This window comes from Schistocerca piceifrons, chromosome 7, assembly GCF_021461385.2.
Source record: "Schistocerca piceifrons isolate TAMUIC-IGC-003096 chromosome 7, iqSchPice1.1, whole genome shotgun sequence".
In the NCBI taxonomy this organism is placed as follows: Eukaryota; Metazoa; Arthropoda; class Insecta; order Orthoptera; family Acrididae; genus Schistocerca; species Schistocerca piceifrons.
The window spans coordinates 349,882,764-349,901,013 of NC_060144.1; the positions used below are offsets into that span (position 1 = coordinate 349,882,764).

An 18,250-nucleotide genomic window follows, 5' to 3' on the forward strand; every position below is an offset into this window, starting at 1 on the left:
AGGGTTTCGAGGTCCTGAAATTGAGTCTGATCACTAGTAATTCACATTCGAATGAGGCCAAAATGACATAAAATGAAGTGTAGGAAACTGCCAGTGAACAATGAACCAGCTTTTCATCTAAGCCTTTTGAGAAGCCCCAGTAACCTTGTTTATACCAAAAAGGACTTCGTGAGCCAGTAAAAATACCACATGTAAAAAAGAGCTCAGAAGACCAATGGGAGGCTCTCCAATAGATTCCAAGAGAAGCTGCCGATCAGAGCCTTGCCAGAAAAGTAAAATGGCATAAGAAGAAATGATGGAGAAACTAGAAATATGATGCTAACGATGTTGTAGTGGACAAAAGAAAGGCATTTGTGAAGTATCCGTCAACAAGGAAACGGAACGATAAAATAGAACGTCATAGGAAAAAAACTATCGCTGAAGGAGAAATATGCACAAAATACAGACTTGGTTGGGACGATTTTGTGGCCCTTTCATAACATAATATTCAAAGGTCCAAACCACAGATGTTCAAAATTTTTAAAACGCTGAACTGCGAGACAAAGGATGTGAAAGTGAATCAGTTTATTTAAACGGCTGCAATACTTTCAAAATTTATGGCCTCAAACTTCAGAGCCTCTTACAGGTCAGCTCTCATGGAGCTGTTCCAGAGACACCATGTCTAAGTGTGAACTTATAAATAATGAACAAAGTAAAAATTTCTAACCCTCAGAAGATTCGATTAATCTTGAGAGCTGTACTCAGTTAATTCGCATTCCCATCTTCAAGAAAGGAAATCTGAAAAACAGTGATAACTACCGATGAATAAGCTTACTGAACAAGGCTTATAAAATTTTTGCCATTATCATGATACTCTGGCTTTCGAAAAGAAAACTCTCGCAATGATGGATATTGATGATTGGAAAACACGAGGAATTCAGTCAAGAAACACATAGTGCTTTCGTCGATTTCAAAAGAGCTTTCATTAAAGTCAACAGAAACGAATTATTACAAACTCTAGAAGATCATCAAGTTCCACAGCAACTGAAGGATGATAAATTCAGACATCAAATTTAATCTCTCTCAAGGACGAGGACAAATTACCAGAGCGAGGCGGAATACAGGTAGAAGTACCACAACTATCCGGCTTTTCACCAATCTCGCCTATTTTTTGTATGAAAAAAATCATTCAAGAGTGGAGCTAAGTGGCATACGGCTTCATTCAAATCAACAGCACGACGAAAAATTAAACAATGTTCTTTGACTATTGGCCAGCAGACCCTGTCTGGTGTTGCTCGACTGCCTGATGCAGTTCTTTCCCTGAGACAGTACTTCGACCAATCGTGCTTCTTTGTGGTGAAGACGAGAAGAAATGAGCAGGAGAACGCTAACACCTAGTCCCACAGCGAAGAAATCGCCGACTCGGCCGGGAATTGAAAGAGGGACCCCACGTTCTGGAGGCAGCGATATTAACCAGTAGACCCGAGTTGCAGTAAAACAGCCACACAAAATCAAGTTGCTTCACTGTGTGCCATCAGAGGATGACCTGCAGCGTTCTCTGGACATTTAACAGATCATATCCGAGAAATACAGCATGGAAATTACCACCGAAAAAAACAAAGTAGGATCTGTGAGGTAAATTAAATATTGGAGATAGCAAACGTATTCGCATATTTAGGCAGCAAACGGTCCTCCCCGGAAAGAAGCTGATCCAGCTGAAGAAAACACCAGGTGTACAAAAACAATGGGAGTCATTAATAAGGTAACGAAACCTTCTCTTCTCCAGAAGCACACCAGAATACGCCTGTGACACGCTAAGGCAGCGAAGTCTGGCCAATAAAGGCAAAAAAATGCGAAAAGTTTACCAGACTATGAAATGAAATGCTGGAAGCAAATAAGATCACGTAACACATGAAGATGTATTGCGGGAACTTAAAATGGAACCCGTCATGCATTATATACAGAACTACCGAAACAACTGGAGTCATTTACAGCGAATGAGTTCAAAGAGGATCCAAAAATCGATGTTATACTAACATGCCAATGGTGTAAGAGTTCAAGGTCGACCAGAGAAAAGATGGCAGGAGGACTTCTAGAGGAAGCCGTGCCAGCTCAACAGACCCAATACTCGGAAGGAAGATTATTGTAAAGATTAGGGTTATTAAGAAAGTTTTACTGTTCAACTCATTCGGGTACCTACTTACTTTATCAGAATGGGCATAGAACTTAGGTTTGAAATTTAGCCCATGTAAAATACAAGCAGTCTTAGTCGCTCGTAAAACGCTGGCTGCTCCCCAGTTCGGAGAATCTCTTCCACGCTTAGTCCTCAATAGCAAAGAAATCACCTTCTCTTCTTTTGCAAAGTATTTGGGGATAGTTCTGGACCGTCACCAATACTGGACTGAACGCTCAACTACAGTCTGTGGTAAGGTGTCAGCATCACTTCATTCATTATAGAAATATAAGAAAGTATTTCCTCTCGAGCTTAAAAAGGAACTTGTGGATCCACTAGTACTCCCCGATCCTTGATTAAGATGATCCTATTCTCTGAAGATTTTTCTATGGTAGCTCACGTCAGCTGTAACTGGCAATGAATGCTATTGTGCGATACATTTATGATGTACGCTATTTCGACCAACTACTCCTGCCTATGAACAATTACCATGACTATATGCCGATGAGCATAGACATTATCGTAAGCTGTATTTGCTGCATCATCTTCTCAATTAATGCATTCCTCTCTGTTTATCTTCAATCCTTACGCTACTGTCTGAACAACACAACAGAAATACTCGTTCTCAACAATGTAGTATCATCTTCGTACCACTAAACCACCCAGCCATGTTCTCTAGATAATTTTCTGTATCAGGAACCCAATTTTGAAATAATCTTTGTCATAACCTTCGAGAATTTAAAATCCTTTCAAACTTCAAAATCGCTAACGGCTCACATTCTAGCTAATACCGTATTTTGCGACCTGTAAGATGCACTTATTTCTTCCAAGAACTGCCTGCTAATTTCAGGTGCCTCTTATATTTGAAATTAATATAAAAATGTCCAGTGTTTCATTTGAAATTCCTGCTAGTCTTAAAAATGGCCATATATTCGATGCCGCAGGAAACCTATCTCTATCTGGCAACATTGGATTCAACTCGCAGCAGCAGTGTACCGATGCGACGAACATGAGTTGCAGGGATTCAGAAGCTTGCTAACACTGTCTCCCTCCGCTCCCGCCATCATAAACCCAGAACACTGTCTAGCTCATCATACGCCATTGCAGCCTACGGTGCCAGAAACTTGAACTGAAAGTGATGTGTGTTATCGGTAACAGTACAATACTCTTGTTACTAGCTAGTTTCGTAATGGAAAAAAAATAAAAGGGGTTCATATGATACGGGCAATAAATTGAAAGTAATAGCATGTGCAGAAGAACGTTGAAACAGAGCAACTGAGAGGCATTTCGGCTCTTCACCAACAGAAAAAACCATTCGCGGCTGGCGGACTAGTAAAGAAGAGCTGACAAAAATGAGGAAGACTAAACGTGCAAATAAAGGACGGAGTGCAAAATGGGCAATACTAGAAGATGACACATTGAAATGGATTCAAGGAAACCGTCAAAATGGCCCTGGAATTAATACAAAACTGATTCACAGAGACGCTCGTAAGCTAACGCTACAGTGGAACTTAACAGAGTTTCAAGGTGGAGTTGATTGGTTCTACAAGGCGAACCAAAAGCAAAATTTCTCAGGAAATGCCGGAATAGTTTGAAGAGAAAACATCTTTCTATTGCTTTATTATTCAACACCGAAAGAAGATTAGTACTACGCCTAATAGCGAATATGGACGAAGTTCCTCTGACAGTTGATGTGCCTAGCAATATAACTGTTACCATGAAAGGTGCTAAAACTGTAATTGTAAAAACAGGTAGGCATGAAAAAAGAACTACACTGTTGCCCTTTGATGCTGTGCTGACTATTCTAAACTTATTCCAATGATCATTTTCAAGGGCAAAACAGTGCCAAAACCTTCTAAAATACTGCTAGGTGTTGTTCAAATGATTCAAATGGCTCTGAGCACTAGGGGACTTAACATCTCAGGTCATCAGTCCCCTAGAACGTAGAACTACTTAAACCTAACTAACCTAAGGACGTCACACACATCCATGCCCGCGGCAGTATTCGAACCTGCGACCGTAGCGGCCAGGTGTTGTTGTTCACGTACATGACAGGGGATGGATGGACCACTCTTGTGTGAAATTACGGCTTAACGGGGTGCAGAGAGAAGGAAAGATGCTTTATTGAAGAAGTGTTCCCAACTTGTAGTAGATCAGCTAAGCAATCATTTGAAAAATTCTGTGAAAGAGAAACTGAAACAGGGAAATACACAGCTTGCTGTTATTGCGGGAAGACATACTTCATAAGTGCAATGTCTTCATATCTCGTTAAATAAACCATTTAAAGTGCATTTTGGAAAGCAATGGAATGGATGGATGATGGATGAAACACAGTATGAATTCACGTCGAATGTAGCTTTAAAACTATCTACAATGAAACAAGTGTGGCAGGGGATAAAAACAGTCCTGTTCTAAAGTGAGAGAAGACATTATTGTTAAGTATTTCAAGAAGTGCGGCATAAATACCGCTCTCGGTGGTAGTGAAGACCGTCTTATATATGAACAGAACAACGAAGATGACGACTATGACGAAGAAGAAGATGAAGAAGAATATTCAGATGTTGATTTCAGTGATTTTAAAGAAGACTTTTTCTTAGTCTGGACTTGCAATCTAATAATAAAAACTGTAGAAGTGCTATATTTTTAAAAAATTACTTAAAAATTAAGGTGTATCTTATAGCCCATAGTGTTTTATAGTCTGTAAAATACGGCAGATATGTCTTCTTCCAGCTCACTTTCATTAGCCCTTTCTTCCCCACCATTGTTCCCTCTTCTTGTTTACAGACTTCTCTATTAAAATACTTCTTTCATAGCAGCCATTGTTACTTCCACTTCAAAGTCTCCTCTTCCATTATCCTTTCCACTTCTTCTAATAACAAACAAAGCTTCAAAAAAGCTAATCTAATCAGTATTATTCTTAATGTCTTCATTATTTTATTATCGTTATTAGTGTTTTTACTAGTATTATTATTATAAATTATTATTTTTGTTAATAATGCAACTTATCGTTTCTCACTTTGTTATGTAACAACTAAATTAATATCAGTCTTAATTCCTCCATTATTTTATCATCATCTTATTATTACTGTTATTATTGCTAATTATTATTTTATTACTACTGAAAATTATTATTATTGTGACTGCTACAGAATATTTTTTGTATGTGTTTTGCATGGTCAGATGTAAGAAATGCCCTTAAGGTCCTAATCTGTTCAAGCTAATTAAGTAATAAGTAATAAAATAAAATAAATGTGACAGTGCGCCCATTCTGTCTCAACGATTGATTCAGTATTAGGTTTCCCACTTTCCTGCTAAACACAACATAGATCAGACTTTCTCAAAGGAAGTGTTACGACGCTGTACTGTGTACCATCGTCCAGTAGACCACTACATGAAATTTTGTTCTATCCAGAGTTTATAGTATAGTGAAGTTACCTTTTAAGAGTCAGATGGAACAATCAGTAACCGGTTTCATGATAGTTTGAACATGTTAACACCTTAGTGGTGACCGTTTGTCAGTTAGGATTGTTGACAATTCCAGCAATGGTAGAAATCTGGAACAGCGGTAAGCTAACTCCTCCCACTTAGTGAAAATAAGGACACCCTGGTGACATGGTCATTTTCAGTGTTCTATCCAGAGTTTATAGCATAGTGTAGTTACCTTTTCAGAGTCAGATGGAATAATCATTAACCTGTTTCATGATAGTTTGAACATGTCAACACCTTAGTGGTGACCGTTTGTCAGTTAGGACTGTTGACAATTCCAGCAACAGTAGAAATCTGGAACAGTGGCAACCTAACTCCTCCCACTTAGTGAAAATAAGAGCACCCTGGTGACATGATCATTTTCAGTGTATACACTCCCATAACAAAGTGGTCTAAAACTTTTAATTAAGTTTTTGGAAGGAAGGACTTGTTATTCGTAAACAGTGTTCATCCCCTGGTATATGTGCGGAGTTAATACGAGTTAATCACAACTTACAGTTTTAGTTCGCTAGCGACGGTAGCTACTTAAAAGACTACCGTCAAGCATCGAAAGATGAGTGAATACGAGCATGCAGCCCTATCTGCTATAAATATTTTCATCAGCAGCTCCATCACTAGTATAAAGCACAAGAAATTCCTTGCTTTGTGTAATTCAGACCTTGCATAAAGAAATGGCCCAGTCCTAACAAATGGTTGATTATAATGTGTTTTCAACAAAAATCGACACAATAGAATTGTTCTTAAAAGGCCTGCTAATGTGTTTCTTTCACTCAAAATGTACACTTCCATTCCAATTGCGTTGTTACTATATTTTATCATGAGCAGACGTTTGCAAGTGTAAATAGTGCTTATATCTTAAAGTGTCTTTACGATCGTGATATCACTTCAAGTTTCGACACAGAATCTAGAGCCACCTTCTAACATAACTTTATTTGTAATAATGATTTTGTGCCACATAAGAGAACATTTGACTATATTTAGACTACAGATTGTGTACCGTGACTGTATAAATAGGCCAGTAAGGTTCTCACAATTCCTGGTTCGTTTGGGGTAGAGCAAAAGTTATGTCATCCGAAATTAAATGTTGTTCCTGCCAGATTTTTCCTATAAATAACGATGAGAAAGATGCTATCTGCTCTGTTCGACAACTATTTGCTAGAGGAACTATTATTACCACATGCATATCGTTCCCACACTGAATGAATGTTTTATGAAATACGTTTTGCTGCTTCAGCTCTTTTTCACTAATATTTATCTGCACCTTGCGTCTCGACAGCATGCTACCATCATCAGGTGCATTACAGTTACACGTACATTAACCTGAAGTGTGATTCGGATTATACGCTGGGTCTGGTAATTAAGTTATGTAACAAAATTTAACTCTGTACGGAAAGATTCTTCTATTCAAATGAGAAAAATATGTTCTTCATTTTACAGAAACGGCGATGGGAACTTCCGTTAACGCACAGAAGAATCTCGAGTCTGCTTATGTGACTTCCATATACAGGTAATCTTATTTATCCCAACGGTAATACATCGCCATTCTACTTACTCTCTTGCTCCAAACGTGTAAAGATCTTTCTACCTTCTGTTTCAATTCATTTACTCCCAAAATATGCAGATTAAATAATAAAAATAGTATTCATGATAATAATTATACTAAGCTGGAAGTATACGCTTATTTACTACCAACTGATCTCCAGTTCACATGGGGGTACACGTGATAAACCAAAAACGTTCGAAACTAACGAACTCATTTGTTAAAACGAAATGTGTATATGTGCCAATTCGACAAATTATGATCCAGGAACATAAACATTTCACCTAGCTACTATAGCGTACTAATTTCACAGTCCCTTTATTTTGCATAACCGTGATGCATACGGTGAAACATGATTGTATGTAGTTGTTGATCTATTGATCTACTACATTCTCAGACGTTCTTCATCAAATAATAGGTGAATATTCGCACTGAGATGTAATATATTGTCACAATGTAGGATTTTTATTTACCGTCACCCATTTATCACAAACAAGCCTCATAAGGACGCAAGCTAACTCATATTGGGGTTGACAACATTTGTAGCTTTTGGACTGATACAGAAATTTAGTAATTCTATCCGGCAATATACCAAACAAACATTATGCCGCTAGACGTAGCTGTTCACAACATTTACGAGAAAATTTTATTGATCTTTAGTTAATAATGAGGCATAAAAAGTCCATATTAATCACTTATTTACCTTCTCACATAAAAGTAATTTATACATTCTGTTATCTAGTCTGTCCTAGTCAAACTAAGTACATATCAACCTGAAATGATAGGATTGATGAACTTGTAAATACTTTGTAAATACTGGAAAGAAAGTAAACAATGTGTTAATTGAAAAGTTGTAAGACTGGACAATGAAGTCAAGTAAGTTAAAAACATGTAAGGTTTCTACTGTTGGAGATGTTGGATAACTGTCTGTATGCAGTCACAATCAGGAAACATACTTTTTTTCTTCCACTTGCTTAGTGTTTAGATTTAGCTGTTGTTTATAAATTCCTTACTTTCTCTTTATTAAAAGAGCTACGACGTTGAAGCCACTAATATAAAATGAGGTACCAGTGGATGTAGGCGTTCAAGATATCTGCAATTGATTTAAATTTTTTCTAGTGCTGTTTCCTCCATATAATGATAGTTATAAAGAAGTTAGATATTGGGGTGTTATTGCACGATGATTTTAACTTAATGTCATTAAGAAAAAGAGCCATTATCACAATACATCCCTTAATTTTTGTAATTTCACTTCTTTATCTAATTACGTTCACCACATTCGTCATCAACTTTCCAGTTACCATAAACCATCTAAACACGACATGAAAAGAAGATTTTTCGATGTAAATTAGTATTCCACACTATGCAAGGAATAAGAACCTAAGTAAGCCAATGCTGACAGTGTCACACAAAAAAAGTAAATGTAACCTAAAGAGATACAAAGTACTGAAATTCTCATACAGCAATGCCGGTGCGAAATTTAACTTGAAAATTTTCTAACTTCACTAACTCAATCAGATAGACGATTATACTTACAAGCTCTCCTTTCACGTTAACAGAGTTTAACATTTATCACTATAAAGTACAGAGCAGTCACTGATGTGATGCAGTATTTCTATGCTTCAGGTCTCATTTTGATCAGGTTATGGCTGTTGCTGAAACGCTTCGTGTGGAACAATAAACCCGTTGTGATGGAGACAGATTCTGGGTGTAAGCGGTCGAGAAAGTGGACGGCTGACTTCGTTGAATAACTTCCACTCCAGCTGACCATAGTATTACAATACATCATGACAAAAACTAACCTCCTCGAAATGCTCGTCTATTGGATATCAATACACTTTAGTAGTAAAAATCATTCTGGATAGAAATTGACCTCTGACCGTTGGGTTACCTACATGCAGAGGTAGGGCTGAGACAAGGAGAACAATGGGATGCTGTATCACATTCTATACAAAGCACACAGCTGCATCCAAAAAACACACACATGTGCGTACTGCGCTTTTCAACTCCATCTTCAATCAGACCTTTTTCTTGAGCATAGGCCACAGAGACAGCTTATGAGGCAAAACACATACATACATACACACACACACACACACACACACACACACACACACACACACACACGAATATCTTTCTCTCCCAATCATAACCCTGCATTTTACTGCCATAAAAAGTGAAAAGGCCAATCAGTATGAACACCAGAACTGCCGTGTTGCTCTGCTACTTTGATCTCTAACCCCGCTGCATCATCTTTGCTCTGATAGTTCGATCCCTGACAGCCTCTCCACTGCCTTGTTCTTGTAGTTCGATCTCTGACCCATATAGATGTGACAAAGGTAGTTGAGCTGATGTCTAGTTCTCGACAAATATATAAGTTCCCTATTCCAACTATAGTGCTTATTTCACCATCGAGCATGAAGTGTATATCACCTTTTGCTGATAATGTCAATTTACATTGCTTTGTAGTGGAAACTCTACGCAGCTCAATTTGACATATATACTCTCTAGTCGATTTATTATCATCATGTAATACCTTGTCAAATGTGCTAAATGGTACAACGATTTTCTCAGATTTATTTCGAATATCAGTTGTATCTTTTGTTACTTCGGCTACAACCGATACATCATTCCCTGTTTCTTAAGAACAGGTTCAAATGGCTCTGAGCACTATGGGACTTAACATCTGAGGTCATCAGTCCCCTAGAACTTAGAACTACTTAAACCTAACTAACCTAAGGACATCACACACATCCACGCCCGAGTTAGGATTCGAACCTGCGACCGTAGCGGTCGCGCGGTTCCAGACTGAAGCGCCTAGAACCGCACGGCCACACCGGCCGGCCTAAGATCGGGTCTCAGCATACTCAATGATTGGAACTTGCTTGCCTGGCACTGGACGTCTCACAATGATGTACACAGCCCTTGCTGCACACCTGAAAGGTCCTGTGTGACATTCAAGTTTAGAGTTCGTTGATCATGGTGCAGCGTATGTGGTCACTGGAGCCTTCCTCCCCAGTACTGGAACCTGCACCCAGTCAGACAACATAGTTCTGTCATATATAAAACACCCAGCCCTTCCATTGGATCAGGATTCCACAGATATAGTAATTCTTACGTAATGATTATTTAAGAAATGAATTCAGCTTAATATTTAACTTATAGTTTCCTGAAGGATCAAGAGGGCGGAGCAGGTATTGAGAGACGGAACTATGAGAACAAATGTTGCGGAAAGACGTCAGCGACTAAACTCACAGAGCAAGGTGGAGGCTGCGGGGTGCATAGAACAAACTCCTTTGTAACGTTTCCGTCGGTCAGGAATCAGGCTTAAAGAACAAAGATGGCAGGGAAGGTGGTAAGACAACGAACTAAAAGGACAAAAATGGGGCGGCAGTGGTCAATATCGACATAGTGAAACTATCTTAGGGATCAGAGACCAAAGATGGGAGGGAATGGAAACAGATATCAAACTACAAGAAATAAAAGTGGCGCTGAAGGGTTCAGGGACCGAATTAGCAGAGTAAGAAGGGTGTTCTGGAATGCACGTAACAGACTAACTTAGTAATATCTTTGGGGGTTCGAGATTGAACTACAAGAGCGTAGAAGGCAGATAAGGGGATTTAAATAGGAACTAGTTGAGCATGGGTGGGAGAGGAGGCGGCAGAAATCGAACAAACAGAGCAGGAGGGAGCCTCTGTGTTATATAGAACAACGTACTAGTGTAATATCCATATGATAAGAGTTTGAACTACACGTGCAAGAATGCCACCGATTACAAGTGATACGTTGTGTCATCTCCAAAGATTAAAAATTGAACTACGAGAAAAAGATGTGAGAACAGGGATCATAGATCAAACTACTGGAGCAAAGAAGCCGGAACACAATGTTAGAGATCGAAATAGCAGAGCAAGCTGGTGGCTAAGGTTTCCATAGAACGAACTATGAGTACAAAGATGGTGTTGCTTTTTCCAGCAATAACGAACTGGGTTGTGACTGAGAGAGCAGTTTGCGTTTGTACGTGTGCGCGCACTCTTGTTTGTGTGCATGTGTGCGTGTGCGTTGAATTAGAAGCTCTCTGGCATTTTCCCAAGAAAGGGCGTGGCTTACTTGAGAAGGAATTGAAAAATGTGAAGAGTAAAGTGATGGGCTGTGGTGGGGAGAGCAAAATTGTTTACTTTGGCTTTGAAGCTCTCTGACTGACCTACTTCCTGAAAAGTTTAGCTTATGAAAATGGGGCGTGACTTAGGAATGTTGGGAGGTGAGGGGAGGGGACAGGGAGGGAAGGGGAAGCAGTCGAGGGCTGGAGGATGGAAGAGAAGCAGAGAGGTTCTTCTCACCCGCGGTTCTCTGAAGCTTCTCTTGGATTTGATCCACTACAGTGCTACTCACAATACAGGTCATCTTAAGTTCGCTTCGGCACAGCGTTGTACTTTACTAGGTTTGCTATGATTGACATAAATGTTTGCTGAACATTAGAAGATATTTATTTGTTTTGGTTATCAATAAAACTGAATGATTTAGTACCACTAGTTCTGGTCACATATTGTTAAATTACGTATGGTAAGAATAGCTCCATGTAATTTACCAGTAATGTATTTACACCACTATCACCAAATGCTCCACATTACACTCCACTCTCCGTCGTGAGAAATATATACACCGAATGATCACACATGAGGCACAGTGTAAATGTTTCCATGAGGAAAGGTATGAGTCTAAGGGAATCAACAATTTTTCCAGTTAGGGCACACGAATCACTAGTATCTTATATTACTTCCGCGTGATTTATGTACTATTTTATGAGAACAGTTGTGTTACAAGTACTACATCATTTTCGTTACTTTATTTCAGAGTCGGAGAAATCACAGTTCGGAGAATACTTAGCCCATGGCTGCAGAGCGATTTCATTTTCCGGATATCTCCGTCAGGGAGGGAGTTCTATAAGCAGCTTAAAGTACTACATGGATTCTCCCAAAAAGTAAGTTTACTTGCGTCTAGCAGCATCGATATGCACGAAAAATTGTAAATAATATCCGTTATTATGAAGAAGAACAATTGGAAGTCATCTATGGTTGTCACAGATGTATGACCTGGACTCTCGCATTGATCCACAGAACGGGGTAACGGCATTGATCAAGTCAGTGGACTGCCATTCTGGAGTATCAGCAGTGTTCAAATCCTGTCCGAAATTCTTTGAGCAGGTGCCAGTAAAACACAATTAATTCTCGTGTGGTTATTACGAAAATGACGATTCCGATATCCTGTCTCAGTCTGGGATGTGCCCTGTCTGTAATGACCTCGTCACCTACGAAGCGTTAAACGCTAATCTCTTTTACGTGTGCACAATACGATTATAACGGCCTAAGAAATTTGAAGAAGTCGGATTTTTGCCACTTGTTCACTAATGTCGATCACTATTACTCCTAACAGGGTATCGTCATAAATTTTCATTCAGTTGGTTGCATATGATTCTTCTTTGATTTTGAAAAATAGGAATGAGGTCGATCCTCACTTACGCTTCGGAGTGAGCAGTGGCTCACCATTTATCAAACAGCTAGGGATGCTGTTTAAAACTACTGACACTGAATCTGGCTGATTTAATACTAAATGTATATAATACATGAAGGCAATCACAAACACTGAGGTAGGAAACAAGGCTAGAAGGTAACTGATTGATGGATAACAACTCCAACTAAGCTAACAAGATTCACCGCCCTGTATTAATTATACTAACATCAAAAAAAGTTTTACATCATCCCGGTTTCCAGAACTCCTGAAGATAGACGTTGACTGTGGATATTGCATCACAGACACAGTCTCTTTGACTGTTCAGAGATGTCACTAAACCCGCCAAAAGATATAAACAACCATGCACGAGCAGCGCCTATTAGACGGAGGGGGTCCGACAGCCGATCAGTTCAAGTCATTCCACCAGGAAGGAGGTACGCCGGTCGGAGTGGCCGTGCTGTTCTAGGCGCTACAGTCTGGAGCCGAGTGACCGCAACGGTCGCAGGTTCGAATCCTGCATCGGGCATGGATGTGTGTGATGTCTTGAGGTTAGTTAGGTTTAAGCAGTTCTAAGTTCTAGGGGACTGATGACCACAGCAGTTAAGTCCCATAGTGGTCAGAACCATTTTTTAAGGAGGTACAAGGGTCGTGCTGTCTGTAGTTCAACCATACCTAAACGGTCAATACCGCGGTTCAGTCACGTCCGCATTGTTACTTTCGGCCAGGAAGGGCTATAAACAAGGGAAGTGTCCAGGCGCCTCGGAGTGGACGAAAGCGATGTTGTTCGGACATGGAGGGGATATAGAGAGACAGGAACTGTCGATGACATATCTCGCTCAGGCTGCTCAAGGGTTACTACTGCAGTGGATGACCTCTGCCTACGGATTATGGCTCGGAGGAACCCTGACAGCAACGCCACCAAGTTGAATAACCCTTTTCGTGTAGCCACAGGACGTCTGTTACGACTCAAGCTGTGCGCAATAGGCTGCATGATACGCAACTTCACTCCCGACGTCCATGGCGAGGTCCATCTTTGCAACCACGACACCATGTAGCGCTGTACAGATGGGCCCAACAACAATCCGAATTCACCGCTCAGTATTGGAATCACGTTCTCTTCACCGATGAGTGTCGCATATGCCTTCAATCAGACAACCACTCTGAGTGATCTACGGCGAATCTCCGTTGAGGGCTGGGATTATCTGGGCCAACAGTGCACTGATGAACTTGTGGACAGTATGCCACGATGAATACAGGCATGCATCAATGCAAGAGGACGTGCTACTGGGTATTAGAAGTACTGGTGCGTTTACAGCAATCTGGACCGCCACCTCTGAAGGTCTCACTGTATAGTGGCACAACATGCAATGTGTGGTTTCCATGAGCAATAAAATGGGTGAAAATGATGTTTATGTTGACCACTATTCCAATTTTCTGTACGGTTTCCAGAAGTATCGGAACCGAGGTGGTGCGATACTTTTTGATGAGTGTATTTCTTTAGAAACGTCCGGGCCAAAATGCTTATAGATGAAATCACACTATATGGTTCTAGAGATGGTTCTAGAGACCTTTTCACGTCCCAGCCCTCTATGACGAATGAAAACTTGTACCAAGGCCAGAATTGAAACCAGGGTGTCCGCTCACTGGGCAGATGCGTTAACTAATACACCATTCCGGCTCAGTGGCTTTGCACATCTGCACAGACTGCCACAGCGTGCCTCCTTCTTCAATCCAAATTCGCATTCACTTGGCATGCCCTCTAAACTCGAACATTGCAGAGGCTCTCGAACTTTATTGGCACCTTTCGGTCGAACGAAATGGGGGATCCTGGCTGAAATCCAGGCGCGGGTGCTTTAATGAAATGGATCTACATTGTTCCAGAGATCTTTCCAAGTCTCAAACATCTATTATGTACATATGTAGACAGAAGCGAACAGAATAGCAAAGTGAGCTGAGGCATGAACGGGAATTTGGACTGAGGAGGAAGGCTTGCTAGAGTAGTCTACGCAACGCCACAGTGACAGCGTGGCGTAATGGTTAGAGCGTCTCCTTAGAGAACAGGAGACGTGGGATTACAATCTCGCCCTTGGTAAAAATTTTCATTCGTCGCTTCACTCTGCATACATACGTTGTTTACAGGTGGATCGAAAATTTCTCGCATCTCTGCAGGAGCTATGTCCTACTAAGAAGTAAGTGGATTTAGCCGATCCTTCTTACTACTCATAGAGTTAACAGCTAAGTATTCGCTACCTTACAGGTCATATTACTTGTAACGGAGCTAAAAGTAGAAGGAGCACTCATGCATACCACCTCCATGAGTGTCTTTTTGTCAATTGAAAGAGCCGCTTCCGAGGAAACAACGAACTATGTAACACACAGCATCCTACACCATCTAACGAGATCGATAGGTCGACATTTATATATTTCCATTAGATACCGGGATACATCGGCGTAAGGGCAATTGACACGCTGACCCTCTTGATAAAGATAGCAGTCTACTTGCCCCCACTATGATATTCCTTTCAGACGGTGATTAGCATCGACAGCTTGCAATTACTGTGGAAGAGGAACGATCATCATTATACAATGTGGAACTTGGCCCCGGACTATGTAACAGCACATACCTCATACGCAATGGCTTTCTAATTCTTCCCTTCATCGGAAGGTAACTGTCACGGGAGGAAAAGCTATATGCAGGAATCAAACCTGTAATGTATTTGAAAAACCGTTGTTGTAAAATGAATGTCTAATGATACATAAGTCTGTATTTATCACCTGACAGGTTTCTTTACCTCTTACATTACGGATAAGCTTCACTGTGAACGACACAATGTTCTTTGCCTTTGTATTCATGAAAACAACGTATATAAATTTTAATTGTAAAAGTTTCGCTGTGCATATGTCTTACAACTTAGCCTCAGATTTCCAGTCATGTACTTGGTTGTATGGGCTATTTGCCGCGTTTATTTGGAATAAAAATTTTAAAAATATTAGTGGAGGGTCTGGCTGATAAGATGGCATAATGGATCTCAAGTTTACAGTGTTCTGTGAAGCGATCAGTAACCCGTCGCACTCGTTTGACGATAGCAACTCTGCTGTATTTACTAATTTTGTTTGCGTTTCTCTTTATACTGGTTTTGTTAAGCACAAAACGATCTTGGCGGCGGATTATGGTTTTATTTAGATCGGTGAAATGGACAGAGACTTTGCTCACGCCTTCTGTCCAGCGTCATTTGAGACTAGAGCTGGTGTGCAGTGTACAGCTACTGGAAGAGCGCAGACCTGCAGCCCCAAGCCACCATCTGTGACTGTCAGCACGAACCATATCTCCAGTACAATACTCAATCTTAAGAATAGAATTTTCTTGTTTAGTGTACTTACAGCAATTGCAGTTCTCTCGGCATTTCGTCCCCGTTTCTGTAGTGCTTAACTTACCAAGCCGTCTGTCACATTGTTCATCATCTTCGTCTTTTTCTCCTATAAAAACTAAGCGATCTTAACAGAATGTCATCGTGCCCATCCAATCAGTTTTCCTCTTGCACTGAGAGGCAAATTGAACTAGACAATGACTATACCTAGAGACATAGAGACATAATCCAGCTAGTTCCTGTTATACAGAGGACTTATCGGGTAATTATGGTGCAGTAATACACGTATGAGTACTTCTGCAGCATTATGTGGATCCATTTATCCATATAGAAGGCAAACAGCGGAGACTACAGAGGAGTTGCATAATTTTCTTGCCATCGAAAACACATAACACTGTGAATGCTTAAATCGCATTATATGGGCATACTGATTCATGCAGCAGACAGATGTTTCCTAGCAGGTGAAAAATTTATACTTGTTTCTTTTTGTCTTTGGGACGTATTAAATCATCTGGAGAAACAGTTAGACCCGTCACACTTCTGATTAACCTTCAGGCTGTATTAAAGAAACGATGGCATTTTCTTGCTCCTCACATTTCTGTACCGAAATCGTGGGTAGAATCTTTCGCATTGTGTTCTGTTTGTCGATTTCATCGATTCATCCTCGAACACGCTTGTTGTCGCAACGGCTCCAGACAGATATGACAATAAGCCAGCAGCTTACTGTCTCAAGTTCTATCACTACAGTTCTTGTCTTCATATTTTTTTCTGGATATCTAAATTTTTTTTTTGACTCACCGATGTATGCTTTAAGACAAGATGCTTGTACTTAAGTAGTTAGAAATAAACAGTCATGCAACATCTAAGTATTCGTATTGTACTAACTTTCATTAGAGAAGTACTTAGCTCTCTGAGTGTGAATTTTGCATCAACTACTTCCAATAAGATACAGAATAGAACATCAATAAGATTTTGATATAACGAAAGCCATTAATTTTCAGGTGATCCAAGAGAAGAAAAAGGCGAGGATGACTGTTAAAATTGATGGTAAAACTCCACAGTACGATGAACTAGGTATTTTACCTTTCATATGAGATTCTCGTAAACAGATACGGTTTCTAAAACAGGATGATAATGAGACTTTCTTTCACAGGGAGAAAACGACGCGTGGCTTTCCTGGACATGCTTCTCACTGAATCAGAGCAAGGTCAGAAGCTAACAGACGAAGAGATTCAAGAGGAAGTGGACACGTTTATGTTCGAGGTAAACAGCTGTGGTATTAACCTCCTCCTATGTCCTGTCTGCAGGTACAAACATTCTGCTGATTTTTCTGTATTACTGCGTTGTTTATATGTTTTTCATTTTATAGTATTTTGTATTTACTGTATAGCATCCAATACTATGGAGCAGTTCACCCACAATGGAACTCTTCATTACAGCTACTCAATCACTAATATCGGTATTAAAAACATATATTTGTGAAATACAATGACTTCTTAACTGAGCTCTGCCACTTGAATTTGTTTACTTAACAGTCTTATACCCCAAATAGAGATTGTACCCGCGATATAGGGGTACCATCTTTGACTAGTAATCAAAAATCTAGGGTCCTGTGTTTGAACGTAGCCAATGCTAAAATTTTTAATAACAATCATCGGTAATGGCGGTCGTAGACATCCGAAATAAGTAAGTTTGGCCTGTAATTGAAGAAGAGTCATGATGATCTCTCCATTGGCAAAAGATTTCGAATTAGTCTCCCGTTCGGTTCCCGGGAGGGGACTGCCAAAAGAGAGGTGACCTGAGAAAAAGACTGAATAATCAACGAAGTCGAGGCTTGGGTTGTCAGAAATTCGAACATGAAGACTTAAAATCTGAAAAGGGAAATGCTGAGGCTGAGTCTATAGTCGGAATGAAATTAGAAGGAAACCCAGACCATTAGCTGCTTACAGGCTTGGACAAAAATCAACATAGTCGGGGTCAATGAAGGGAAACGGAAAGAAGACAATGATTTCCTTTCAGACAAGAATAGGATAATACCGACAGTATCAGAAAATGGTATAACGTATGTAGAATTCGTTGTGAATAGGAAGGCGGGCGGAGACTGAGTTACTGTGAACAGTTCTGTGATAGAGTACTTCTCACCAGAATCAACAGCAAACCACCGCCGACAACGATAGTTCAGATATATATGCCGAC

General features: G+C 40.1%; 1 protein-coding gene across 1 annotated transcript in view; it reads left to right on the forward strand.

Moving 5' to 3' along the window:
• Nucleotides 1-18,250, forward strand: part of LOC124805072 (cytochrome P450 4C1-like) — a 111,862-nt gene that overhangs the window by 57,981 nt on the left and 35,631 nt on the right. Inside the window, exons 5-8 of the mRNA XM_047265499.1 lie at nt 7,076-7,145; nt 12,030-12,156; nt 17,056-17,128; nt 17,208-17,317. Of these exons, the coding sequence (XP_047121455.1) occupies nt 7,076-7,145; nt 12,030-12,156; nt 17,056-17,128; nt 17,208-17,317 (380 nt within the window). The remainder of the gene's footprint in view (nt 1-7,075; nt 7,146-12,029; nt 12,157-17,055; nt 17,129-17,207; nt 17,318-18,250) is intronic.